Source organism: Garra rufa, chromosome 15, assembly GCF_049309525.1.
Source record: "Garra rufa chromosome 15, GarRuf1.0, whole genome shotgun sequence".
Taxonomy (NCBI): Eukaryota; Metazoa; Chordata; class Actinopteri; order Cypriniformes; family Cyprinidae; genus Garra; species Garra rufa.
Window position 1 is genome coordinate 8,935,274 of NC_133375.1, and position 27,141 is coordinate 8,962,414.

At 37.4% G+C, this 27,141-nt stretch overlaps 1 protein-coding gene across 1 annotated transcript in view; it reads right to left on the minus strand.

The window, feature by feature from the left end:
• The window catches only part of mtor (mechanistic target of rapamycin kinase), a 185,774-nt gene that overhangs the window by 146,762 nt on the left and 11,871 nt on the right, over window positions 1–27,141 (minus strand). Inside the window, exons 11-18 of the mRNA XM_073818557.1 lie at window positions 22,476–22,720; window positions 21,107–21,322; window positions 12,405–12,610; window positions 10,027–10,149; window positions 9,294–9,377; window positions 8,268–8,360; window positions 5,225–5,359; window positions 4,219–4,348 (exon numbers count right to left, since the gene is read on the minus strand). Coding sequence (XP_073674658.1) covers window positions 4,219–4,348; window positions 5,225–5,359; window positions 8,268–8,360; window positions 9,294–9,377; window positions 10,027–10,149; window positions 12,405–12,610; window positions 21,107–21,322; window positions 22,476–22,720 — 1,232 coding nt within the window. The remainder of the gene's footprint in view (window positions 1–4,218; window positions 4,349–5,224; window positions 5,360–8,267; window positions 8,361–9,293; window positions 9,378–10,026; window positions 10,150–12,404; window positions 12,611–21,106; window positions 21,323–22,475; window positions 22,721–27,141) is intronic.

Genomic DNA, 27,141 nt, shown 5'->3' on the forward strand with positions numbered 1-27,141 from the left:
TCTACAAAGAAAAAACAGTGCAGGTGTACCTTGAACAAAAGCTGTTTTAAAGGCAGAAGGTGGTCATACCATATTTTCAAAGTTATTCACTGAAGTAAGCAGTGTTGGGGGTAATGCATTACAATTAATGCGAGTTACGTAATAATATTATCTTTTTCCAGGTAACTAGTAAAGTAACACATTACTTTTTTATTAGACAAGAAAATATCTGAGTTACTTTTTTAAATAAGTAACGCCAGTTACTTCCTCCCCATTTATTGATTAAAAGCTCTCCTGTCCCCATGTTAAGAGAAATTGTAAGTAAGATGTTACTTTAGTTCTAGAATAAATGAGAACATGCATTAATTCATTTCACTTACAAAAAAAAAAACAGATGCAGTATTCCTCAAAATGAATAAAAACAGTGAAATATAACTCAGAATATGATGCAAACCTGCAATAATTAAATATGTTAAATATTACAAATATCCTTTATGTATTTACTCCCATTTTATTAACCAATGTCTTCGCTGCCGATCTTCGATGACCCAGTTAATCCATACTAATAAGCAAAAATTACTCAAGATAATCTAACATTTGTTTTCCTTTTTTTAATGCTGTAGAGTTAATTTTTTTTCTTCTGTGGTCTACTGTACAGACGTGAATTTACTTTTCTCTAAAGAGGCTTTTGTTGCGAAAAAGCTTTAACATTTGCCAAAAATAGAACTTTTTATATTAAAAACAAACAAGTAAGCCCTGCACAGATTTCAAAAGTAACGCATTACTTTGCATAAAAAGTAACTAATGTAATTAGTTACTTTTTTAGGGAGTAACTCAATATTGTAATGCATACCTTTAAAAAGTAACTTTTCCCAACACTGGAAGTAAAACATTACTTTTAAAAACACCTTCACATCATTTTTTAAATCTAAATGTTTAATAATTCTGTAGCTTTGCACATAGATTTCTCCAATTACTTTAGAAATGCTGCCAAAGTTCTTATGCAGTCTGTCTCAGTTTTCTTCTGTCTCCTCATGAGTTACAGCCAGGCAAGGTAGTGCCCTTTTTGTAATTACACTCGGAAGTGCCCTTTTTTTGGGAAGGTTTTTTTTTTTTTTTTTTTTTTAATAAATCAATGCTATTGGTAACCCCTTTACATCTTTTCTGTCTTTTTAACAAATATTTAACCAATTAAAGGCATTAAAAGCGCATCTCTTAGAACCGCACAAACTGTCAGTCAAATTTCACAACTTCGCCCCCTGAGCGCCGCAAACTTAAGTGTCAGCACATCAGTCAGAGTCATCGAGCAGTAGCAGATGAACGTCTTCGTCTTGTAAGGGTAAAATATCTTGTTGTTTGAATAAGTGCAACGTTGTCTTTATGAAATAGACACTAGTATGTCTACAAAGGTTCATATAATGCATCACCACACCGTTGTGATGATGACGTAATGTGATGTCGTCGTTTTAATGATGGATAAATTGCACACATTCGCTGGTCAAAAACCCGCGGTGTAACTGCATTTGAGTTTGACACAAAGCAACCCAGTGATCCTTGTCAGCTAGGTAAAAAATATTTTAAAAGAAATTTCTATTTTGATTTTATGGCTATCTGCTGAATGTGCTGATGTATATATTATCTGTATAAAAGTAATTAATTCTAATTAAATATAATATAAGAATATTATTGTGTGTTATTTTTTTGGTGGTGGAGGGGTTCATGGAGTGGTTGGGGGGTGCCCTTTTTTCAGTTTCAGCACATGCCCCTCAAAAGGTCTGTGCACGGCCCTGGTTACAGCATATGTTTGTATTAAAGTAATAAAATACCAGTAATAAAATATTCTAAAGAAGCTACTGACCAAATTCAAGATCCAAAATGCTATATATAAACTGCCTACCATTAACATTGCTCACTGAGCTCACTAAGCTCATAAAACTTCCCATTGCTCTATTATTACAATAAGAGGGTCAGCAGGCAGTTCTCTGCCTGTGAGACGTGTTTTCTCAAAGTGGGACTAGAGAAAAAGTGCAGACCCAGACAGAGCTGCCCCAGACGGTAACCTGTACTTTATCCCTAATGCATCACTTGGGAGATATCCACACTTCCTGCTGCATGCTTCTTTATGAGGCCCTGCTGTTATAACTATTCATTCTCTCTGCTTCATAGCAGGAGGTGAAGGTCTGAGCTGGTGGACTCTGATACTCTGAGCAACAGCCAAAGAGGCCAGACAAATGCCATGAGGAGCTTTAATGACCTACTCTTTTTTGCTCATGGAACCACAGAACATTTTTAAGCCAATCAAAAATGTCATGTAAATAGCCATGTAACTCTGGAGTCAAAAAAAGTAAGTTTGCTTGTCTAAGGTGCTGCGCATCATCTGATTTGAAGTGGTGCATGCCGGTCAGAGATTTTGTCCGACTTGAGATGGCACCAACGTCACAGTGACATACAGTATGTCACCTAATTAACTGCGAGAACGATTTGAGAGCTGCTCATTTTACGCAGCTTCTCCAGAGCGGCTGCACAAACTCTGAGGATGACGTGCATAACGCCAATGCTCTTAAAGGAACACTCCACTTTTTTTTGGAAATAGGCTCATTCTCCAACTCCCCCCGAGTTAATAAGTTGATTTTTACCGTTTTGAAATCCATTCAGCCGTTCTTCTGTTCTGGCGATATCACTTTTAGCATAGCTTAGCATAGATCATTGAATCCTATTAGACCAATAGCATTGCGTTCAAAAATGATCAACGAGTTTCGATATTTGTCCTATTTAAAACTTGACTCTTCTGTAGTTATGTCGTGTACTAAGACCGGTGGAAATGCAAAGCTTCAATTTTCTATGCTGATAAGATTAGGAACTACACTTCCTTGACTATTATGCCGGAATGGGAGTGTAGTTCCTAATCTTATCAGCCTAGAAAATTGAAGCTTTGCATTTCCACCGGTCTTAGTACACGATATAACTACAGAAGAGTCAAGTTTTAAATAGGACAAATATCGAAACTCGTTGGTCATTTTTGAACGTGATGCTATTGGTCTAATAGGATTCAATGATCTATGCTAAGCTATGCTAAAAGTGATATCGCCAGAACCGGAGAACGGCTGAATGGATTTCAAAACGGTAAAACTCAACTTATTAACTCGGGGGGAGTTGGAGAATGAGCCTATTTCCAAAAAAAGTGGAGTGTTCCTTTAAGTCTGTTTATATAACAGTAAAAACTTTTTGTAATTATGTTACATTGTAATGTTTATCAAAAATAAAAACAATACCCCACTCCGTTGTCTAAATAGTATTGACTCCTTAGCTGAATTCAAACACACTTAATGGCATCAGGACATTGGCTGATGGCACATCAAGACACTTGCACAGTCCCAAAACCTTTACTAGCATCACTTTGTTAACTCAGGTAACAAGTTTATCCATCTACAGTAGTTTAACCCTAATAATGATTATTTCGATTAATTTAATACATTTCTACAGAAAAAAAATATTATAAACATGCTTTAATGACAATATGACCTTCATATTTCTGCTGTTTACTCCCAGAATGTGTATACAGGTGTGTGGCTATATATAGTCCTCTAGCTAAAGAGCAAGACAGGGTAAGGTAATTTTCTGTAGTAACTAAGATATGCCACAAATGCTGTGGTATTGAAAGAAGATTTCATTATGGTTCTGGACTGAGGAATAGTGGACACGCTGTACTTGGGCTCTGTGTTCACAAAATTGGGAATGGAAAATGTCCTTATTCGATAACTGAGAACAGTTTGTTCTGTTTGTACTGACTTTTGTACACATGCATAAGAAATGAGGAAGAGGATGGCATGGGTGGGAAACAAATGGGACTGCAATGAAAACAGCACTGGAACCTGATCTATTTTAATCTTACGTTTAAAAGACATTATGTACACAGACAGAGCATAGACTTGCAAAACATTTCCGAAGAGAAAGTCACAAAGAAAAGGATGAAATGCGTGTATAAAGCTTTGTGAAAGGCCAAACAATCTGAGCCAACATGTGAGCGCACGCTACCCAGGAGTTCTGGCTCTGCCTTTGGAAAGGGAAATTTGTGTATGAAGATGTGCTCTGTTTACTCTGAAGAACGCATGTGTTAGATGGGCAAAATCTTCTGTGCATCTGTAATAAATTGTGATGATGTGAACTTGCATTACCGTGATTAGAGCTCACTGTGTTTAGGCATGCATACTCAAACGTTATATGCGTGTATCTGATTACCTGAATCCTGGCTGGACTTAGACTCTGAGAGGCTGACGGCTGAAGCATCACGAGACTGGTCAATCATACCAATGTTTACCTTGTGTTTGTAAGGATCCAGAGCTCCAAGTAGACCTAACACACGTATGGCCTAACAAAGACAGCAGAACCACAAAGTCAGTTTAAAAATTACATGCAAAATGTGCAGTGTTGAGATACTCCAGTAACATGGTTGGGAACCATTGTTATAAATCGGGTAAAGCTTAGGTAACTGACCTATCAGACATCACTTCTGCAGGCAACATTTGCGCATGAAGGTACAGTGCAAAATGATTTTTCACACAAACTGACTGCTAACTGCAACTTTCAGACTCCATCTTTATTTTTCAGCTCAATTGTCATGGAATGACACTGTCTTGAGCATGTTGCATTCTTACGGTTGTATGCTGCCTGCAGGACAGGATTTTTTCAGCTTTTGGACACCTTGGTGTCCCATAAAATATATATATAAAAAAAAAGTTCTACAGATTCCATGTTCTATTTAACATAGATAGCAAGCAGTTAGATAACAAATCATTTTTATAAAAGTTTTGTATTAAAATTAATCACACAACAGTGTCATAATCTTTTAAAAAAGATTAAAAAAAAAAGAACAAAACAAAATGAAATGAAATATAATGTTTAACTATAATTACCAAAACTTAATTTTGTTTCTCATATTTTGCATACACCCATGCAACTGTTTAATTTTCCCATTAAAAAAGTATACATGCAATTTTCTTTGTTTTTATACAAATTGTACTGATTTCATTCATCCGGCTTAAAAAAAACATATGTAAATATTGGGAAAACATCAGTTTATCAACAACAAACATATGCAGTCCTGTTATTCCTTACTCTATTTTTTTGCTTTATTTTTTGTACACATTTTTTTCCTGGACCTGAAGTGGAACTGATCATTGTCTGATTTACTTCCTTTCAAATCCATTAAAAACTGGCGTTCAATGATGGGAACAGAAATCAGTACCTCTCTCCTAATCCCCTGGTTCTGTTCTGTCTTTAGGAAGTTGAGCAGCACCTCTAGTAGAGATGGATACTTCCTGTATGGCTCCACCACATACCCAGTACTGGCTACTTGTTGACCCAGAGTCCAAAGTGCCACCTGGTGGGAGAGAAAATGATCAGTGTGTTATTGTGTATATTTACATTTTAAATGTATTCTTTTAGCAATTAGATTCAATAATACAGTGCTAGCAATAAAAGTTTCAAAGTCTAGAATAGTAAAAGATAAAAAAAAAGATAAAAAAGGAGGAATATAAGAATTGTTTGTTTGTTTGTTTATTTATTAGGATGCAGTTAAGTGCTTACAGAAGAGATGACTTTTTAAGTTGAATATTGTCAGGGAATCGGCCGCCTGGATAGGTGTACCTGCGTATTTTGTGTATTTTATTGATTTTAATAAGTTTTGTATTTGATCTTTAACTCTCCTAAATGTTATGTCATTGAATTAGATTCACTATCCATGTATTAGATAGAGTTTTTAATGAGGAAAAATAATTTAGTGCACAAGTGCACTGCACCTTTAAGCTGTTTTATTGAGAAATAGTCTTTTAAGATTGATCCAAAAAGTCAAATAAAACCCCAGACACAGTTCAGAGCAGGTAAAGTATTTAGTTACATGAGCTTCTGTGAACCTCGGGTAACCTAAAACTAACCTAAATCATCCAAACTCTATAACACTCCTGATTGCTAAAGCAGAACTGACAACGTCATACTAAGAAAGAAAGCCTTGTGTAAAGTTGTGTAAATGTTAAGGACATTTGACTGCACCTCATAACAGTACTGTAAAACGTTTCAGGCTCAAAGCATGCCTCCAAATATTACTGAAATACACAAGTACGTCAGATTGTTTCCATTGTCGTTACAGAGGAAAGCAGAGTGCTTTTCATTACCCATACTGCTTTGCAAAAGAAAAAAACTAATTGCTTCACAGAGGGAAAAAACAGGTGTGTGTAAATACAAAATTCTTTTTAAGAACTACTACTAAAACATTATTAATAAGAGAGTGAAAAAGAAAGAACTGTCAGGACGGATTTCATACATTTGTATGCACTTATTCTTTATCACATTTGCTTTTTGTTTTTTTTTTACTATATTTGTAACTATTCTTAGACCTTTTAAAAGTTTATCCGATATCTGCATTTACACTATATAGGCTTAACTTGAAATAACAAGACTTGCTGGTAACACTTTATAATAACTACACATTATGAACCATTAGTTAAGCATTAGTAATTAGTCAATTCATAATTTAAAAATCATTATCTCTACATTAGTAGACAGGTGTAAGCAGTTTACTGTATAAATGCAGCTATAAATGCTTTGTGCTTGATTTTTAAACGTATCTATAATGTGTTTAATAATTGTATTTTCATACTTTATTAATGATCAATTTATCATTTCTAAATTAAGTATTACATTATTTACAAATCAGTTATTTAGTTCTCATCAGTGGTTTATGAGATCATTTAAAACGTGTAAGTAAATGATTAATGAACTATTTAAATGTACATTTATACATATTATTTAGAAATATAGTAATTTTGTGTTAATAAATGCTTTACTAACACATATTCCTACTGTAATTTCTGATTAATTCAGGTAGTTATAAAACTATTAGTAGTTGTCAGTTAACTGTTTTTGTGAGCTCATCTAAAGTGAAGACTATTTATACCTCATAAATCTTTTACAAATTAGATTTAAAGATTCAACAAAAAAATTAAGAAAATAACCAAGTAAATTTCAAATAAATTCTACATTTCAAACTGAAGACACACAATTAGCTAAAACAGAAAATAAAATACCGTATATTCAACAAACGATTAAAACATATATTTTTATCAGATTTCAGAGGCTTATGTTATGTTAAGTTTTTTTTTGAAGTGTACAGGATTTTTTTAATAATTTAATTTATTTTTAATTTTAAAACAAGTGTACAGTTGTGTTTTTTGCATCTTGAGCCTTTAAATCTGCTTTGTAAAAGTTTTACGAGGCATAAATGGTCTTCACTTTAGATGAGCTGACAAAAATAGATAACTGACAACTACTAAATGTTTTATAACTTCCTGAATTAATCATGAATTACAGTGAGAACATGTGTTAATAAAGCATTTATTAACAAATTGAGTAACTATTATTGTATGTCTAAATAATATGTATTACATTTATACATATTATTTATATTTATTTAGAGTTTATTAATCATTTAGTTACACTTTCTAAATGATCTTAGACCATTAACACTTCCTAAATAACTGGTAATTTAAAAAAAAAAACTACATGATGTACTGCGTTAGGCTAACTGAGACTTGTCATAGCACTTTTTTTTTATTTTGATTGCTTTGAAAGTCGCTTTGGATAAAAGAGTCTGCTAAATGACTAAATTTAAATGTATTTATGCTTAACGTGGCTCAATGTATCACACAGTGATATTAAAAGACCAAACTCTGCACACACTTTATTAATAAAGTGAAAGCAGATGAGTCAAGAATATGAATGCAATGAGTTTCACTTATTGATAGAACTCGTAGAAACATTTTTAATGTGATTTAATGCAATTCCTTACATCAAAATCATTTATTAGTACCGATTCTTCACGACTTATTATGATTACACACAGATCTGCTATAAGCGTTCTTGGTTACCAATGGTCTGGCAGTAGAACTTGTTAGTGGTTCTGGGTTCTACTCCATCCTCGTATGTTTTTTTTTTTTTCCTCATTAAAACCAAATGTGTTCATCAGTGATTGTATATCAGGGGTAGGGACATGGCTGAGTTATTTTTAAAGATTTTGTAGATTCAATAAATGGTCAAAAAATGCTAAAAATGAAGTAAAAACATTGACAGATAACAGTCATACGAGGCAACAAGTCATAATGTACACAAAACATACAAACTCAACTTAATTGAGTTCCTGAAATAGGATTGAGAAAGTTCGGTTTAATCTTACTAAGGTTAATGGCAGTGTCAAATTATTACCAAATGGTGAAAAAACATGTGAATGAGCAAACCTGTCTCTTAGCTAATGAAGACGAGTCCTGTAGCATGTCCATAATAATGGGGAACAGCTCATCCATCCATTTCCTCATCTCCAGTCCACTCACCTGGTACAAATGAAAGAAACAGACACACTTAACAGCATTACAACTGAACACATTAAATAAAATTTGAGGGTTGACAAGATACTTTAAATGTAACGTAATTTTGAGTGTGAATACAATACTCAAGTATCTGGAAAAAAATCCTTAAAATCACTGTGTTCTTGTAATGCTCATTTAGGTGGCTCTAACCCATTTATACCTATTTATTACACGGCTCTTTGGAATGCTTGATTCTGACTGGTCAGTTGAGACATTTGCAGGTTCGTTCTTTTCAAATAATCACCGCTCCAAAGTAATAACGCATAGCCGGTACTACTTGTATGTTTAAAATCCCTCCGTGCCAACAAAGATTACCGTTTGGCGCCATCTTGTGACAAACACTGGACAACCACAATTAACAATGGAAAATTTCGACATTAATCTATTTAAATTGTCTTACTAACGTACACAGTTTTATTGTTAGTCACGTGGTACTATATCGTTTCGCGGAAGGATAAAAATGTTAATTCAAAACAAATATGCCAATAAAAGGTTTAAAATTCATATTCATGTCCAGTTTTTTTCCTTATGTGGCAAGTAGCCGTGTAATAAGCGGGATAATGTACAGGCAGCCGGTAGTTATCGCGAAATAAGCCCCTTCAGTGTCCTGATCACACTGTCGGGGCTTATTTCTGCGATAACTACCGGCTGCCTGTACATTATCCCTTACATATACGTTATATATATTTACATAGTTTAATACCAAACATTGTAGTCACATCTAACTATTTACCTTGTTTCTGAAAAAACAATTCCCTCTTACACTTAATTCCTCTTTTCTAATCTCCGCTACATCTTACCGAGTGTCCACAAATGCTACTTTAGGAAGGCAGCTCTGGTCATCTAAAAGGTACTGTATATGATGTCAAAAGATCAGGCAAGGAAATGATTAGTTACCTGAGCAAGTTCTCCAATAGTAGCTAAAACACTGATAACAACTCCAGGGTTTGGATCGGGATCTCTCAGTTTCAAGATGAGGGCCTGTGTGAAGAACAGAATTGGAAAAATACATCACAATTATTTAGTCTAACCAAATGAACATCACAAAATCTACATCCACAAAAGAGACTGGCAAATTATTATTACATTTGGGAATCTTAGAGAATTACTTTAATGCTAGTAAATTAATTTTAAATAAAAATAATTTAAAAAATACAACAACAATAAGGACCACTAAACTATTTTGAAAAAAGGTTTATCTTTAACAACACATTGTTACGCAAATGAGTCAGTAACTGATTCTCTGCTAAGCCTTGCTTTACAAAACATTACTGACCAATCCTACATGTATACTGCATCATATTTTTCTTTTTTTTAATGAAAGCATGTTTGTTTAGTTTGTTTTACAGAAATAATCTAAAAATATGAGAAAATAATGTTTACAGGGCACTTCAAGAAAATAAATACTGATTCTCGAAAAGTTCATGCTGTGGATTAAACCATGACATATTAAACTTCATTTCAAAATGAGTATGTACAACATCAGCTAGAACGCTTACATTTTTCACATCTCAACCATACACATGTGTATGGCTATTATTCAGGTACAAACAAATAAACTTCCTGTTACTGAAGTTTAAATCACATTTGACAACAACCCCTAAAATATATAAAGAGGATGTGAGTGTACCTTGAGAATGGGCTCCATGTATGGCCGGATGAGTCGCGGGGCATTAGACACCAGGTGACCCAGCATGCGGGCACTCTGTTCTTTGTTTCGGCCTACGCCACTATGTTCCAACTCAGTAAGGATCTGGACAGTACCACAAGTTTGGCATTATTTATTTTTGTAACAAAACAACACAATTTGATTAAATAAAACAGAATACAAAAGAAACAAATAAAATTGAACTAGTCAATTGAGAGGGCAGTAGCATAACAGTAAGGTTTTCATGCAATATAACATCTGCATAAGTTGCTGGCCAACAGTAAATAAATTAGTTAAGTGAATGTGTTGATGTGTCAAGAAAACAACAGTCAGGGCAGGCTTACTAGCAGATATTTCAGCAGAAAAGCATTTACTGACTGCCATCTTTTGGTAGTTGAAAAAAATGGCTACAGCTCCTCTTAAAGGATTAGTTCACTTCCAGAACAAAAATTACAGACAATGTACTCACCCCCTTGTCATCCAAGATGTTCATGCCTTTCTTTCTTCAGTCGTAAAGAAATTATGTTTTTTGAGGAAAACATTTCAAGATTTCTCTCCATATAATGGAAATGTATGTGCCCCCAAGTTTGAACTTCCAAAATGCAGTTTAAACGCAGCTTCAAAGGGCTCTAAACGATCCCAGCCGAGGTCTTATCTAGCGAAACGATCGTTACTTTTAAAACAAATTGACAATTAATTTACCTTTTAACCTCAAATGCTCATCCTGTCTCGTCTCTGCGATGAGCATTTGCACTCTGCGTAACCAGGGTCAATACAGTTAAGGTATGTCGAAAAACTTCTATCTCGTTTTCGTCTTCCATTTCAAAATTGTCCTACAACGCTATTTTACCTGTTTTTGTAAAGGGCATTTGATCTTTGTATGTTTACTTTGTAAAAACTGGGTCTGTACTTCTGCAGCGATGTAGGGTGATTTTGGAATTGGGGAAGAAAACGAGATGGGAGTTTTTCGACATACCCTAACTGTATTGACCCGGATCACACAGAGTACGCATGCACATCGCAGAGATGAGACAAGAAGAGCATTTCAGGTTAAAAAGTATATAAATTGTCAATATGTTTAGAAAATAACCAATCGTTTCACTGAATAAGACCCTTCTTCCTTGGCTGGGATAATTTAAAGCCCTTTGAAGCTGCATTTAAACTGCATTTTGTAAGTTCAAACTTGGGGGCACCATACATATCCATTATATGGAGAGAAATCTTGAAATGTTTTCTTGAAAAAATATATTTCTTTACGACTGAAGAAAGAAAGACATGAACATCTTGGATGACAAGGGGGAGAGTACATTATCATTACATATTATTATTATAATTTTTGTTCTGGAAGTGAACGAATCCTTTAACAATTCTGCCGTGTAAATCATGAGTATGTACATTGTGCACAGTATGAAGTTTATTATAACCTACTACAAAAGGTGTTGTATTTAAAAAAGAATGCTGGATGAAATACTGTATCCCACAATGCATTACCTGACCTTTTTTTTACCTATTTAACTCCCTGAGCCATTACCTACTTCTGTGTGGATTAAATAAGTATCTTATTTGTATCTTATAGCCCCATTCCACCTGAAGAAACAACAAGATATGTTCCAAAAATGTTGCAACACCTTTCTCTTCAACTTAAATACTGTTGTAATTTGTCCTGTCTTTCTTTTTTATTCTTGTCAAAATGGGAGAGGGGATACTCCAGGGAGGTTCTTGTAACTGTGTGCCCTTTTATTTAGTAATATTTAGGTCCAGAGTCTGACTAAATCATTGTATTTTTCAATCTTTTCTGCTGCTGTCATTATGAGTAGTTTCTTAAAAGTCATACTGGTGTCACCACAAAGCTATCGAAGAAAGACAAAGAAATATCAAACCATAAACAGTCTTGGGCAAAAAAGGCAGCAAATGGTTTTGTGTGCGTTTACTATAAATCCAGAGAGGTAAATGCAGAGCAAAAAAAATCTGAGTATGGGTTACCATACTTGGCTGCACGTCACATCAATCACTTCGAACAGTGCACAATGTATCAGAGTAATCCAATAGACGGAGCAGGTGTGTTTACTTGTGGGCCATGTGACAATTATTAAACAGTGCTTTAAGATTTAGTGAATTCAAAGGAAACAGGTAAAATCGTTGTGTCATGCACTAACATGGCAGAAAGCTTTCTATTGATTTACTCTAGTAACATTAACTGTATTAATCATGGCATTGTTGCAGAAATGTGGTATATTTACACTGAATTATCTTGTATATAGTTCAAGAGTAAGAAAATATAGCTTTTTTAAATTATTATTTTCTGTATTTATGGATGTGTTTAGGCAACTGTTTTCATAAAAGATAAAACATGCAAATACCTGAATGAGCATCTTGCGCAGAAAGGGCATTACAAATGCAGGGTTCATACTGCTAAGACGGCCAATAGTGCAGATGGCCAGTTCTCGAATTTCAAACACTTCATCATTAAGAGCCACAAAGAGAGCTTGGAGGTTCTCTGCTTGTGCCAAGTGGGCATCAAAGCGCTCATCTAGGGAGGCCAGCACACAGTATCGAATATCTGGGTCTGTCAGGAAGACACATATACATAAATTAGTGCACCAAAACCTAAATATATAATATTCCAGAAAGTCTGGTTGATCAATTACCAACAAAGCATGTCAATAATCGGAAAAAATAAGGAGTTTCTTATCAAAGTGATAACATGTTATATTGCAAAAATGAATATACACCCTCTAAATAGAAATAGTGTTAATGAGAAGACTCGCACTGGACTGCAGCAGGTTAGTGAGGAAATATACTGACTTATTATTCAGAATGCACATTTGGTTTAGGGTTATATATTTAGGGAAATATATTTACAGGAACATTTCAGCAGGTTGAACATAATTTATGTTACTATACAGGTGCTGGTTAGAATATCTTCAAAAAGTTGATTTATTTCACTAATTCCATTCAAGAAGTGAAACTTGTATAATGTATACATTCATTCCACACAGACTGAGATATTTAATTTGTTTATTTCTTTTAATTTTGATGATTATAACTGACAACTAATGAAAACCCCAATTCAGTATCTCAGAAAATTAGAATATTGTGAAAAGGTTCAGTATTGAAGACCTGGTGCCACACTCTAATCAGCTAATTAACTCAAAACACCTGCAAAGGACTTTAAATTGTCTCTCAGTCTAGTTCTGTAGGCTAAACAATCATGGGGAAGACTGCTGATTTGACAGTTGTCCAAAAGACGACCATTGACACCTTGCACAAGGAGGGCAAGACACAAAAGGTCATTGCAAAAGAGGCTGGCTGTTCACAGAGCTCTGTGTCTAAGCACATTAATAGAGAGGCGAAGGGAAGGAAAAGAACCACTACGCACAGACGTATGCAAGACATGGGTTTCAGCTGTCGCATTCCTTGTGTCAAGCCACTCTTGAACAACAGACAGCATCAGAGGCGTCTCGCCTGGGCTAAAGACAAAAAGGACTGGACTGCTGCTGAGTGGTCCAAAGTTATGTTCTCTGATGAAAGTAAATGTTGCACTTCCTTTGGAAATCAGGGTCCCAGAGTCTAGAGCAGGGGTCATCAACTATATTTGTCAGAGGGCCAGAGTTTTACCAGACAGTCTCCTTGGGGACCGGACCCCCAAGAAGAAAATCAAATAAAAATCTAATTTTGGCTTATACTTTTTCCATTTCATTACAAAACTGAAGGCATTTGATTCAGACTCCCATCACCTATACCACAGTCAACCACTAGGAGTGATAGATATTTTGCCTCAACTCAATTAGGCTAAGTCAACTTTATTTATAGAGCACTTGAAAAACAAACACGGAGGAAGTGACAGGGTCTCTTAAAGGAGAACTCCGGTGTGATATTGACCTAAAGTGTATTGAATCATGATACCGAGTGTGAACGTACCTTGCATATTTCATCTCGGTTTGTGTCCAGCTGTCCGAAATCTGGGGTCAGTTAGCCGATGCTCACAACAGGCTGTCTATGAGAGTGAACAGGGCATCGGAAAAGCCATGTAAATAAATCACTGTTTTACGCCATTTACGAGGCACAAAGTAGCTCCACACTTCATCGGTAGACTTCCTAGGGCCCTGACATTTAAAACGAGACATTGAGAACTCAGAAAAAGCACCGGTAGTTTATTTACAAGAAGATTTATACAGACATCTTCCACCAGGAACAGAGCAGTCGCCGCCATCTTAAATGTAGTCACGATAAGTCGAGTGTCGAGCACGAAGGAAACTACAACCTGATACGTTGATAACCTGATAAATTCATTGGTGCTCGACACTCGATTTATCGTGACTAAGTTCAGGATGGCGGCTACCGGATTTTCTTTCCCAGGTACTGTCTGTATAAATCTTCTTGTAAATAAACTACCGGTGCTTTTTCTGAGTTCTCAATGTCTCGTTTTAAATGTCAGGGCCCTAGGAAGTCTACCGATGAAGTGCGGAGCTACTTTGTGCCTCGTAAATGGCGTAAAACAGTGATTTATTTACATGGCTCCTTCGATGCCCGATTGACTTTCATTGACAACCTGTTGTGAGCATCGGCTAACTGACCCCAGATTTCGGACAGCAGGACACAAACCGAGATGAAATATGCAAGGTACGTTCACACTCGGTATCATGATTCAATACACTTTAGGTCAATATCACACCGGAGTTCTCCTTTAACATAGGTAAAATGGCACTCTAAAAGACCATGAAACGCAAAGTTGATGTAGAAAACAGGTCCTTCAATGATGACTGGACTGAAAAGTAAGCATTTATCATGCCAACCTTCCGAAATGCGTCACCAGTATGCCTAATTTGCAGCGAAACTGTTGCTGTTGCAAAAGAGTACAATCTGCGCCGTCACCACAACACAAAACATTGTAATTTCAAGGTTTCATATCCTGAGCAGTCAGAGGCCCGTCAGAGAAAAATCGCCACATTGAAATCTGCCTACTCCCGTGCAAGTGGCATTATTACTCGAACTTTAACTGATCAAGAGAGAGTGACGTGTGCATCCCTGCAGGCTGCTTGGGTGCTTTGCAGACATAACCGGCCTTTCACGGAAAGTGAGGTTTTAAAGGAGTGCATGATCACCGTTCTGGAGGAACTTGCCCCCGACAAATCAATGGACAGAATTATTGCATCTGTCAAACAAGTACCTCTATCTGCCTCAACTAATGCACGTCGTGTGCACGTTTTTTTGGCAGAGCAAGTGCAGAAAGCTGTCATTGACGGGGTTAAGGAAGCCAAATACTTTTCGCTAGCTATTGATGAGTCCACTGACAACACAGATATCTCACAGTTGTGCGTTTTTGTCAGATTCTTTGATGGCAAAGATTTCCGAGAAGAGCTGCTGGCATTGCTTTCGCTGGAGGATAACACCGCTGCTGACATCATCTATGGAAAACTGGAGGATTTTTTTAAAAGCCATGGATTGTCCCTGGATAAAATCAACCTGACAGTGACAGATGGTGCACCTGCCATGATTGGAAAAAACAAGGGTCGGGTGAGCAGAATAAAGACTGTCGCTCCTAAAACTAACACACTCCACTGTAGTGAATTTTACAGGAGACTCATCTCATTTTAACTTGGCCCACCCAGGGACACCAATTATGTAGTGAGCTCTGCTTTCGCCCACTAGGAAGGCGAAATAGTGTAGTGATGGGTACTCGTGTCACAGATGACGTTATGATTCTTGGATCACGTGTCACTTCATGTGCGGTTATAACTTCTCACTGTATTATCAACACAAGGAAGACAAATGTAATAAAATAATTTTTATTAACAAAAGACAGACAAGAGTAATCAACTATTAAATGAATACCATAAATGCAAAAGGAATAAAGTGCATAAGATGCATAAAATGCGAGTGATTCAGTTGGGTGTTGCTATGTCAGAGCTATGTTATCTTATGGAGAGATAAACTGTTGCTACTCTAAGACAAATAAGGTGAAGAACCTTACTATGCATTAAACAAATAAATGAGCTATTATTTGTTATCAACTGCAATCAGCTATATAATATCTAATGTAAATTAGAAAGATCATATACTGATAATACACAACAATGCCAAGGTCTCTGGAAGAGGTTTGGAAGTGATATTTACGTTCTCTGTGGTTGATTGAGCAGTCCGGTGGCGGTGAATCCACTGGTTGTGCTGGGAGCAGTCAGTGGGAAAAGGAGCAGGAATCCGTTTCGACAGTCTTGAAGCGCTGTAGGATGCTGATCTCCTGGAGCACCAAAGGGTCCTAAGATCTGGAACACGCAGATGTGGCCTTGGTGTAGGTGCTGAAGGCCCTTAGCTTGGAACACGCAAGCAAAGGTACCTGAAGTGAAGGTTTGCTCGCTGGAGCTTAACCTTGTTGCAAATGTCTGTTGGTCTTCTGCCTCTCTGGGCTAGAGACTCAGAACTTGGTCAATCCACTTTGTCTTTCTTGGATGGAGACTTAGGACGTGCTGCATCTGTTGTTGCCTCGCTGGATGAAGACTCTGAACGTGGAAAATATCTCTTTCCTCACAGACAGAACGTGGTCGTATCTGCTGCTGCCTCAAAGCTGGAGACTCGAAGCGTGGAGCATCTGTTTCTGTCTCTCTGGACAGTAGGCTCAGAAAGTTGTAGTATCTGCTATTGTCTTACCCTTGCGGGCTACAGACTCAGAACGGAGGTATCTGTTAGCGTCTCCACGGATGGGAGAAGATGTGTTTCTCTGCCGGAGACTCAGAACTTTGTTGCTCTGTTAGTGTCTCTTCCTTCGTAGGCCGCAGACTCAGAATGGAGGTGTTCTGTTAGTGTCTCACCCTGCCGGGCCTCAGACTCAGAACAAGGAGTGTCTTTTGGAGAGGTACCTTTATACCTTTCAGATGAGGAGGAGATTGGAATTTGGCACTTCTCCATTTCCGTGCTGTGATTGGCTGGTTCCATCAGAGCAGGGGAACACGGGATAGCCCACCCTTCTTTCCTCTTGTGGAAGTCATTTGCATAGTCCAAACGCAAAGTTAGAAAAGTGTCAATAATGTTTTACTGGTGCATTTCTCACTTTCCAAAACATAATCAGAAAACATTTGGTCATGTAATGAACACATCAAGTCCAAACATGATGGTAAAAGACTGAACTGTCATGCATGCATTCATTTGTTCGTTAACAGCTGAGTTTGTGTAAGATGTTACACTACGCATCGCTGTCAGTGAGAATACTTATTTCTTTGAATAAGTATAAGATGTGTGTGTTATGGTTCGCATCAGTTCAAGGTTTGAAAACATAGTTATGAATGGATTTGGATGAATCTTTGTGATCTCTCTTTGTTTTAACCATTGCTGCTGCGTCTGGAGATCCTAAGGAATTTTTATGACCGTCACAGGGCCAAACCTTAGGAAACAGTCTCAAGGTGGGTGGAGGGCAGAAACTGCATCTTGACCAATAGGAAGATCTGTCCTTCCCGGGTTTTGTACCAAAGGTCTTCTTCGTGCCCTCTAAGAGGTGTCTGGCAGTTGTCCTGGCATCCTTATCTGATGGCGTTGGACAGTTTGCTTATGTTATTCCACCAAGATCCAATCAAAATGTAGCAAACCTTTGTCCACTATTGTGGCCAGGGAGGGGCCCTTGCCATAAACTGGGCCCTGGAACGCGTGGTCCACTACACCACTGTATCATCCATCAGAGCATGCTGTGCGCAAAGCTAAGTGGGGAGCTCAAAGAGGTGATGGAGAAAACGATGAAAATTATCAACCACATCAGAGGAACTTCAAGCACGCAGCACCGCCTGTTCCGCTAATTTGTGCTTGAATCCCAGGCTTCTCATGAAGACCTGTTACTCCACAATGACGTGCGCTGGCTTACTAAGGGCAAAGCACTGGAGCACTTTGTTGAACTCCAAGCGCAAGTAGTGGATTTTTTAAAACAAAGTAAATCCAAAGCGGCAACTGACCATCTCCACGTCATGCAAGACACATTATACGTGTGCAACGTTGCGTTTTTAACAGACATCTTCTCCCATTTGAATACACTTAATCTCCAGCTGCAAGGAAAAGGAAAATCAGTGGTGGATTTGGTGGAACAACTTGATGCCTTTGGGAATAAACTCGATCTGTTCCACGCAGATTTGTTGTCAGGGAGGCTGCTGCACTTCAACACAGTGAAGACGGTGGGAGAAGGCAACGTAACAGACAAGATAAAGACATTCATCACACAATTAGACCACTGATCATCAACTGGCGGCCCACGGGCCGAATCCGGACCGCTGAGCCGTTCAGTCCGTTCAGCCGTTCAGTCCTTAAAGTCCCTTTAAGGCAAGTCATGTCACTCGGCGGCCATCTTTGAAACGCCTCTCGGGCAGGCAAGTGCAGCTCCTATCTCTTTGAAAGGGGAAAACATCAAATTCTCCAAAACTGTTAACCAAGCTTACAATTAAATTTCATATTTTAAATCTCCAAAGAAATCCGACAAGAACTGCTTCATAAATATGGTTCCTTGTGCTCCAATAGCGTTAAAAAACACTTATTTTTCAGGCAAGTTGATCCAGTGCGCATGCGCAGTATTGAGTGCACGTCTTAAGGCGCGGTCACACTGCACTTTTCGTTCCATTGACTTCCATTCATACGCATGCGAATGCGTTAGACCGGAAACGCAAGCCCGTGCGAAATATTTTCGCATTTCGCTGCGTTTGAAAGTTCAAGCTTGGTGAACTCTGACCAACGAATTCGTATCACATGACTGTGTGGGACCAACAGGAGATCGATACGTCACAGCATGACCTCTAGCTGAATGAAAAGAACATTAAATTTAAACATTTAAAACTGCAACACTGCGGTAAAGTGTAGTAGATTGTGTGTTTTTACATTTAAAATGTATTATTAGTGTCATGTGCTGAATTTAACTTTTAAAAAGACGCAGCCGAGCATGACGTCATATCACGACCGTTGCAGCAGCATCCGAAGGAATTTCGCATGCTCAAAGTCTAGTGTGACCGCGCCTTTAGAGCGCCGATTGTTTCTATAGCAACCGGGACTTCTAACGGCAGCTGCAGTGATGTGCTGACTTTACTAATCAACGATTGGCTCTTTCATCAAGAAGGCGGGGCTTCGCGGCCATAATGAATGATATTTTAATTATATGACCAGCGCCTGTATAATAATTCACGCAGAGAATATGATAAAAAAAAAATTAATTTTCAGCCCTAAAATATAGTAATAATCTGCGTTTTCATTAGAAACTGTCTGTATGTATGTGTGCCAAAGATATTCACAAGTCTTTAACTTGGAGTCCAAGTCTTGAGTCTCTGGTCACGAGTCCAAGTCATTTAATGGCTCGCTAAGAAATCCCAAACAGAATCCTTACATATTGAAATCTTCCTATTTACAAAGCTGTTTTATAGGCTATACACAAAATATATGATCTGTGATCAGCTTTTTTTTTTTTTTTTTTTTTTTTAAAAAGAGGTGTTAAGGTGTAAGGTTAATGTACATCCAGCCTGTTACTTATATGTTTTAATCCATTACCATGTTCAAAACAGTGAATACAATTCTGTAATCAAACTGTATAATAAGAGTCCTTTCTACTAGGACACATAAGGAAATATGTGACACAGATATTACAAAACCATACAAATAAAGTATTTCTCTTTGTATAAGTCAGGGATATTCAATTAAAGTTCCAAGAGGCACGGCCTCTATATTTTCTTCCAAGCAGAGAAACTCACTTAAAATTGTGCTGCTGTTATGGCTAGCAGTGTGGACAGATGGTGCGGTCTGTCTTTTGAATATTAGTTGTATAAGTATTTAAGGATAAAAGACTCAAGCTGGTTTTAAAGTATTCACAAGTCTGAAGTCATTTTAGGTTAAGTCTGAAGTCAAGTCTAAAGTCTATAAAAATGTGACACCGAGTGCGATATGAGTCCATGTCACTAACTCGAGTGCCCATCTCTGATGTGTGCTAAATGCTGAGCGGAAACTCCTGGACCCGTATTCACAAAACATCTTAAGGCTAAAAGTAGCTCTTAACTCAGCAATTTAGGAGAAAATATTAAAATTAATGGGCGTGTCAGTCATAAATTTAGGACTCCTTAGGAAGAGTATTTCACAAAGCGTTTTAGTGCTAAAACTAGCTCCTAAATCTGTGAAATGTTAGGAGTAGTGAAGAGGACTCCTACATCACTAAGACCAAATCCCAACTATCCTGCAATGGTTGTTGCTGCCTTAGAACTTAAACTTTTTAGAAACACTCTGCATTTATTTGCACATACATGTTTTCCCATGCAACTTTTTTGGTTTTGCAGGTTATCCCAACTTCAAATTTTCCTTTGATTATATCCTTGTTTTCATTAACAATTTGGGCAAGAAGTAACAGCTGTTCTTGCGTCCAGTTTGGTTTTCCTTTTACGTTTGCATATTTTACTATCAGCCATAATTATTCTATCTTGTTAATAAAAAGCTGCTTATATGCATATCAGCTAATTGTTAATGGAAAGCACAAAGGTAAAAGGATGGCAATCAGCTGAACATTTACTTGTTTAATTAGTGACACTTTGCCTGCATTTTAAAATCTTTATTTGAATGTGGCAACATAATATCGCGCTCTACAATATTTCTATGAACAAATCTCTGACAGAGACACCTTCCCTATCAACCAATCACAGTGTGCATAATTAGGAAGCATGCTGACATCATCCATAGCAACAAGGTCAACTCCGCCCTTACTCTTAGTTTAAGACTTCTCTCTATTCCTTAGTAAAAGTTTGTCTCAGGTGCTTTGGGAATAGGTTTTAAGAGAAAACTCTTAGCTAAAAACTTTTACTGCTATTTAGGAGAACTCTTAGTGGTAAGATAAAATGTTTTGTGAATATGGGCCCTGAGCTGTACTAAGTAAAACACGGAAGTAGTTGTGTAAGCAGTCAGTTTTAGTTTTTAAGATTGTTTTGCAAGCTACCAAGCAGTAGTAGTACAGCTAGTTATATTAGAAATAAAACTAATAAATAAAATAAATAATAATAAATAAAAATTAAATTATATGTGCATATTCATAACCTATAATGATTTAAACAGCTGTCTCTCTCACCTGGGTCAGTGATGCCAACCACCAGTAACTTGCTGAGAACATCAGCCACCACCTGCACAGCAGTTTGACTGACCACGTGTCCATGGCCGCTGATCAGGTGAATGGAGGGGGTGAGTAGACGTGAGCAAGTGCGCGCTGCCTCCATGCGGATCTCCTTGTGCTCGCTGTTCAGAAAGTGGTCAGCACAATGGCGCACAAACTGGGTCAACGAGTGACCTAAAAATGAACCAAACAGTAAAGAAATGTTAAATGTTAAAGTCTAGCTTAAATAGAGCCAATTTCACTCCCCTTTTTCATTTCATTTGTGTAAGTGCTCTATGACAAGAATTAAAGGCTCTCATCAGGACGATTATTAACATGTTTGTATGTTATGCACGAGAAAGTAATTACAGATAAGAGGTATTTTATTCAGAATACACTCGATACTGCTTAAAATGCTGGAGTATTCATTCATCGTGAGCTCATCAAGTTCTGCACACTACTACATCTTTTAATTACAGCTAAAAAGTGCAAACATGATGTAAAAAGTGCAGCGCTTAGCCAGTGAGCTCACGCTAAAGTTACTGACATCTTCAGTGATTACATATTTTTATATTGTGGAATAAGAGCCAGGCTTGAACAAAAATATGCACAATGTTGACCCAGCAAAAAGAGGACTGGACACCCCTGCCCTTGACAATCTAAATTAGGGGTTTTCAACCTGTGGGGCGGAGGGGGGCGCCAGGACCTGCAAAGGGGGGTGCGAGAATCTGACTTGTTCACCCGAGTAATTATGAGGACGGGCTTTCAATGTTTTAGGCATCCACTAGGGGGCAATCTGATTAAGGCCGCAGCTAATTGTCAGGCAGCTGTTAGCAGAGTTGGTGCGATCGAGTGAAGTAGTCTGGCATTCAAAATAAAATGGACCGATGGCTTTTTAAAATTACTAACAGTGAAACGTCTAAAAAAAAAAAAAAAAAGGGGAGTGCCCGTCTGAAGCATTGCAACTTCAAACTGATGGCTTTGTGAATCAGCATTTTCTGTATATACTTACATCAAAAGCAAGTATCGCTCAGGCTTATTGACAGTGGAGGATGATTTACGGTTGGCCATGTCAGGAATTTAACCATGGATTGGCATGTTGTGCTCTCAGAAACAGGCTCAGCCATCACATTACATTAGGTAAGCTGGTTATACATTTATGTTTAAATGTAATTAATGCTACAAACTCGATACGCAGCAAATAATATGTAAATGATGTTCGCATATGCATTACGCCGGAGGGGAGGGGGGGCGCGAATGAAATTAGACAAACTTGGGGGGGGGGGGGGGGGCGCATATCCTAAAAGGTTGAAAACCCCTGATCTAAATGATCTAAAGTGTCTTGTACCTTCAAATTCAAAGCTGCCAAGAGTACGCAGTGCCAGGGTGATGCTGCCCACGTCACTAGCCTCTGGGATATTGGTCAGGCTGGGTGATGCCAGCTGGTACGCCAGGCCCTTTGGCATACCTGGGTGACGCAGAGGCTTATGCATGAGCACAAGTGAAAGCATTTTTAGCAGGCCATCCTGAATATCCTTCTTTAGCTGTGGGATCTGCCTGCTCAGGTCATACAGCACTGCGGTCAGAGCAGGGCTGGGAAGAACAGGGAAAGACAATTACAAGACGACAGAAAAAATCATGTCTGAATCTTCTGGCATGTACAATGCTAGTAAAAGTTTTGTGCACAATCGACAGTACTTAAGTTTCTCATGATGTTAAAAAACCTTTTATTCTGAAAGCTTATTGTTAAATGTTTCAAACTAGTTTTGGAAACTAATATTTATTGTGCATACATATCTGTTTCTACTATGCCTCTTGTCTATTTAAACATACCTGTAACAATGCATTACTGAGTAGTGAATATGATCTAAAAATAATATCTGACAGAGGACAATATCAATATCTGGACAAAGGACAATATCTGTCCTCTATCCCCAAGGCCAGCATGTGCTACTAGAGCTGCACGATTCTGGATAAATTGAGAATCACAATCACAAAATCTCAAATAGAGATCACAATTCTCCCACAATTTTAAACTAAATCAAAATAATGTGAGACAAAATATTAATTGCTGCAGTCTATTTAAATGTGTTTAATTAATTTGAATACATTATTAAACATTTTAATATATAATATATGTATTTAAAATATTATATATTTAATACACCAATTTTTAATATATAAAATTATGAAAAAGTGGTTTGACTGAATGACTCATAAACAATTGTTTGGATGAATCAGTGTTTTAGAATGAAGCTCTTGACTTTAGGACAAATATATTTTTTAACAGTTACTTGTTGCCACATGATGGCAAAACAATGCAACCTACACAAATGTTTTTTGAAGTGCCAATTACTTTCAAAAGATGCTGTGATCTATTTTAATCACTAAAAGACTGTTTGACTCTTAGTGTCAGTGGCAGTGTGATCCCAGATTTGAATGTTCCGCCAAGATTTTTTTAAAGGTTTAATAAACATTGTCATTTACAATGAGATTTACAAATGAGATTGTGTGGGTGTTTGAATCACGATCTTGATCTTTTAACGATTAATCGGGCAAGTCTACGTGCTACCACTTTTTTAGGGCAAACTCAGGGCAGCAGAGAGAAAATTGTGCAAATTAAAAAGTTTCATCAGACCTGAGTATGTACCAGTCTTTGTTTTCAACTTTCTTTGCTAAAGTACATCCTGCCAGATCTTCATATTTTCACAACAAGATCAACACCGCTTCAGACACATGCAATCTCGTCAAAACATTCAATTCAAGCTTTATCAGCTTCACCATCTACCATCTAACTAGGTTTATCAACAATTATCTCATCTAGTTCAGTCAGAAATCTCTGTCAGAGTAATTTTTTAAGACCAACTGATATTAAAGGGGTCCTATTATGCTTTTTCACTTTTTGAATTTTAGTCAGTGTGTGGTGTGTATGTTTGGGCATAAAAACATCTACAAAGTTACAAATCTAAAAGTCTAAAAGGGAGATATTTAGTTTTTTAACTACAACGAACGGCTCCTTTGGACTGAAGCATTTGTTTTCCGGATGCTATGATGTCACAACGCAGTCCACTAGATTATCATTAAAATATTTCAAAATATTTGAATTAAAGGCTCTCATCAGGCCGATTATTAACATGTATGTTTTGCACGAGAATGTAATCGCAGATCAGAGGTATTTTAGTCAGAATACACTCAATACTGCTTAAAATATTCAAAATACGGCTTAAAATATAAAATTTTTTTTGCTGGGCCATACTGGAGCCGTGCCATTGACGTATGCGGTATAGAGGGTCAAAACACATGCGGAGCCGCGGCTGATGTAAACACAAGCATTGACTAAAGTGATGATCATTGGTTGCCGTGTCAGAGCCGCGCCGTAGACGTGTGTAGTAAGAGATTTATTCATTATACAGTGTAGATAGCTTCACTAGCGTTATGCTGGAGCTGTTTGCGGGCATGTCAATAATTAAATAAATTAGCACAATAATGATAATATAAAGTAACGGCGTTCTCGCAGGCTGAAGATAGGACCAACATTACTTTAGTGTATTATTTACTCACCCTCCATGCATCCTAGGTGTATATGACTTTCTTCTTACAGACGAATACAATCAGAGTTATATTAAAAATAATCCTGGCACTACCAAGCTTTACAACAGCATAGACTGAACGGCATAGACAAGTCGATCCATAAAAAAAAGTGCCTCACATGGCTCCGGAGGGGTCAGTAAAAGCTTCCTTTAGCAATCCGATGTGTTTTTGTAAGAAATTATACAGATTTAAAACTTAAGAATCACTTTAATCTAACTTGCACAATTGTCTAAGCTGTTCGCCAATCGCAGCGCAGTGGGACTGATAACTTTCCTACTTCCACTCACTCTTATAGAAAAAGCATATCCTATAGAAAAGCATTAAAAACTGCTAGATCAGATTATTTTTCATCTTTCTTAGAAGAAAACAAACATAACCCTAGGTATTTATTCAATACAGTGGCTAAATTAACGAAGAATAAAGCACCAACAGGCGATGAATTTTCCCAACAGCACAGCAGTAATGACTTCATGAACTATTTTACTACCAAGATAGATACTATTAGAGAACAAATTGTAACTATGCAGCCATCCGCTATAGTATCACATCAGATATGCTATAAATCTCCTGAGGAACAATTCCATGCATTTTCAACTATAGGAGAAGAAGAGTTGTACAAACTTATTAAATCATCTAAACCGACAACATGTATGTTAGACCCTATTCCATCTAAGCTACTAAAAGAGGTGCTTCCAGAAGTCATAGATCCTCTTCTGAATATTATTAATTCGTCACTATCGTTATGATATGTCCCCAAAACTTTCAAACTGGCTGTTATTAAGCCTGTAATTAAAAAAACTCAACTTGATCCCAATGAATTAAACAATTACAGACCAATTTCAAATCTCACTTTTCTGTCAAAGATACTAGAAAAGGTAGTGTCCTCACAATTGTGTTCTTTCTTAGAGAAAAATGGTATCTGTGAGGATTTCCAGTCAGGTTTTAGACCGTATCATAGTACTGAGACTGCTCTTATTAGAGTTACAAATGATCTTCTCCTGTCATCCGATCGTGGATGCATCTCTCTATTAGTACTACTGGATCTTAGTGCTGCGTTTGATACTATTGACCACAATATTCTTTTAAATAGACTTGAAAATTATGTTGGCATTAGTGGTAGTGCACTGGCTTGGTTCGAATCATTCTTATCTGACCGGCATCAATTCGTAGCAGTGAATGACGAGGTATCATATCAATCACAAGTGCAGTATGGAGTACCTCAAGGCTCAGTACTAGGGCCATTAATTTTTACACTTTATATGTTACCCTTGGGAGATATCATCAGGAAACATGGTGTTAGCTTTCACTGTTATGCTGATTATACGCAGCTCTATATTTCTTCACGGCCCGGACGAAACATACCAATTTGTAAAAATAACAGAATGCATAGTTGAAATAAAAAATTGGATGGCAAGAAATTCTGAAAAAACAGAGGTGTTAATTATTGGACCTAAAACCTCCGCATGTAATAACCTAAAACACAGTCTAATACTCAATGACTGCTCTGTCAATTCGTCGTCATCAGTCAGGAACCTAGGTGTGTGCTATTCGATAGCAATCTTTCCTTCGAAAGCCACATTTCTAGCATTTGCAAAACCGCATTTTTTCATCTAAAAAATATCTCGAAATTACGACCTATGCTCACGATGTCAAATGCAGAAACGTTAATCCATGCGTTCATGACCTCAAGGATAGATTATTGTAATGCTTTATTGGGTGGTTGTTCTGCACGCTTAATAAACAAACTCCAGCTGGTCCAAAATGCAGCAGCTAGAGTTCTTACTAGAACCAGAAAGTATGACCATATTAGCCCGGTTCTGTCAACACTGCACTGGCTCCCTATTAAACATTGTGTAGATTTTAAAATCTTGCAAATTACTTATAAAGCCCTGAATGGTTTAGCTCCTCAGTACTTGAGCGAGCTCTTATCATATTATAGTCCCTCACGTCCGCTGCGTTCTCAAAATTCTGGCAATTTGATAGGACCTAGAATATCAAAATCAACTGCGGGCGGCAGATCTTTTTTTCACATTTAGTGCCAAACTCTGGAACAATCTACACTGTTCGGGAGGCAGACACACTCTGTCAGTTTAAATCTAGATTAAAGACCCATCTCTTTAACCTGGCCTACACTTAATACATTTCATAATCCAAATCCGTTAAAGGATTGTTAGGCTGCATTATTTAGGTCAATCGGAACCAGGGACACTTCCTATAACATCTGATGTACTCGTTGCATCAGAAGAAGAATGGCATCTACGCTAATATTAGTATCTTTCCTTCTTATTCCGAGGTCACCGCAGCCACCTGTACCCAGATCAGACGTCACCGCAGTCTCCCGGATCTAGTCCGTGCCCATCAGCATCCAGAGATATCCTCTACAGCCCTGAATGTCAGCAGAGACCACATCAACTAGATGAGCC